This window comes from Vombatus ursinus, unplaced genomic scaffold, assembly GCF_900497805.2.
Source record: "Vombatus ursinus unplaced genomic scaffold, bare-nosed wombat genome assembly UNPS02004238.1, whole genome shotgun sequence".
Classification (NCBI taxonomy): domain Eukaryota; kingdom Metazoa; phylum Chordata; class Mammalia; order Diprotodontia; family Vombatidae; genus Vombatus; species Vombatus ursinus.
The window spans coordinates 509-3148 of record NW_020944016.1 but is presented as its reverse complement, the minus strand read 5'-3'; the positions used below and the strand labels follow the sequence as shown (position 1 = coordinate 3148).

At 37.0% G+C, this 2640-nt stretch overlaps 1 protein-coding gene across 1 annotated transcript; it reads right to left on the bottom strand.

Moving 5' to 3' along the window:
• Nucleotides 1-81: 81 nt before the first annotated feature.
• On the bottom strand, nucleotides 82-2352 carry LOC114054039 (ankyrin repeat domain-containing protein 7-like; the record flags this gene model as incomplete). The annotated part of the gene is made up of 3 exons (XM_027877105.1): nucleotides 82-188; nucleotides 1742-1915; nucleotides 2238-2352. Coding segments are annotated over 3 exons (396 nt in total), but the record flags the coding sequence as incomplete, so codon positions are not given.
• Nucleotides 2353-2640: the final 288 nt, after the last annotated feature.

Below are 2640 nucleotides of genomic sequence, written 5' to 3'. Positions count from 1 at the left end.
ATGTGTTCCATGGTTTAAGTTGTTCTTATTCCTCTAGAAACTTTTCTCTTTTTTTTTTATTTCAAGCTTTAATTACTGTACCTTTTGGAGTTATCCGAGACATTCACATTTGCTCCATTTTTTAAGAAAAAATCTACCATAGCTAGATTATTTTCTTTAATGGCAAGCAGAAGTGGTGTATAGCCTTCCTGCAAAATCATATTAAAGATATCGTTACAGTGTGTAAGAATTCTGTATGTATACATCAAATCAGCTTAAGGCATTTTATGAACATCCTGTGAACTTGCTAACAATTTGTTAAGGAAGTATGGTACGATGGAATTTTGGAGCGAGAAGACCAATCCTGCTTCTGTTAGTTAATTCCTGTGTGACCATAAGCAAATTATTTCACTTCTCTGGGACTTAGTTTCCTCGTATGTAAAATGACAGAATGAAACTAGAGAGCCTCTGGGATTCCTTCCAGCTATAAATTTGTGATCAGTACATAGAAACCCAGGATTTATAAGAGACTGTTTCATATTATTTCAGGAGTATCTTCCTTTCTTGCTATCTTTGTGTCATGATCACTTATCGTCTGCATGCAGCCAACCTTATTTCCCCAGTACTCTGCCAAGCTAAAGCTCTATCCAGGTCAATTTTACAGTTGTCTAGTTCTCTTTACCTATTGCCCTCACTTGTGTACAACCAACCTCAAAACTTAAGAAAATCTTGCCTCAAGGTGGTTAAACCTAGAAGAAAGTCATTCTCATTGGCATATTCCCTCTCTTCTCAGCCCTCCTAAAGTAAGCTTTATGGTTTTTTTTCTCTCTCAAGTGGCAATGAGTAAGAGTTAAACCTTTTCTTAAAAATCAGGAGTTATTCAGTAACTCTAGAAAGGAAAAGGTATAGTCTTTAGGAAATAGGAAAAAAAACATATAGACTTAAGAATTTATTCTTGTGAAAATTCTGTGTCTGTGTATTTTTATACTTAGTAGGAAAAGATTTAAAAAAAAAACATGGCAATTCTACATGACAAATTAACATTGTGTTTCCATATGTAAAGGTCTATTTGTAGAAAAAGCATTGTAGGCAAAAATTTGGTGGAACTAGTGCATTCTGGGCAGCAGACCTAATGTATCATGCAAGCAAAATTCTGGAGAGACAGCTGCGATGGAATGCGTAGAGAGTTAGCCTCAAAGTCAGTAAGACCTAGATTCAAAGCCTGCCACTCTCCCACATATACTAGCTGGGTGGGTGACCCTGGGAAGGCACTTCACATTTCAGTACCCCAGGGCACTCCCTAATGACAGGTTTTCTTAAGTTTTTTTGTATCATGGATTCCTTTCCAGAATAACATTTTAAATGCCTAAATATATAGAATGCAAAGGATGCCAATTACATTAAAACAACTATAAAGTCATTGTTCCTTTTTTAAAGTTAATGTATCCCGTGTTAACAATGCCTAGTCTAAGATTAAATCAGAGAGTAGTCCCTAGTCTAAACCGGTAGAAGGAGTTTCCTCATTAGGAGAGCCAATGTGAACTAAATCTCTTCCCTTGTTCACCCACCCCTCCTCTCCCACCTCCACACTATTAGAAAATTCTAAAGGCCAATGAACTTGGACTGCAGAATTATTTTAAGTTATTTTCATTAAAGAAATGCTTCCATGAATATATGAATTATAAAATATGTGAATTGGACACTACCTGATTACACATTTTAACTCATAAAATACTTTATTATTCAAAAGGTGGGCTTCTACCTTGTTTTTTGCCTCTATGTCCATTTTATGTCTAAGCAGCTTTGCTGCTATAGTTGTGTTCTGTCCAGAGGCAGCATAGTGAAGTGCTGTGTTGTTTTTGGTGTCCACAAGATTAAGGTCTGCACCATGTTCGAGGAGGATAGTAGCACACTCCTCATTTGGACACTGTACTGCCTGTCAATATAGTACAGAGAAAGAGACAATTAATACTGTAAGATAAAATTTAGGATACTGAAACATCATTAGTGATATTTAAATAAGTTAGTAAAGGGCAGCTAGGTGGCGCAGTGGATAGAGCACTGGCCCTGGAGTCAGGAAGACCGGAGTTCAAATCTGGCCTCAGACCAAACACTTGCCACTTACTAGCTGTGTGACCCTGGGCAAATCACTTAACCCCAACTACCTTAAAAAAAAAATAAGTTAGTAAAGCATATTTTCTTAATCAGAGAGAAATCAAAATGCATTTCATTGACCAGTGTGATTAACTAGTACATACCTTAATTAAACGTGTTAGACTGTCATTGTCAAGCAGGTTTAGATTGCACTTTCTCTCTAATAAGAGAGACACAACATCTGGATATCCATTAGCACAGGCCAGGTGTAGAGGTGTCCTACGGAAATGAGAGCACTATGTGATTGACAAAATAAATATAAGTGGATACTACTGTCACCCAAAGAAATATAAAATATGCATTAGCTCATTTTGCTCGATATGGTGGACAAAATTGCCAAGGGTAAAAAAACAAACAAAAAAAACAGGTAGATTAAAATTTCACTACAGATTGACATGGGAACTCTGCTCAGTTTCTGACCTCAGTTGGTTCACCTCTCTTTAGGCAACTTGATGGCCCCTTGTACTTTGGGACTCACCATACTGATGCCAGCCTCAGTGCAGACAC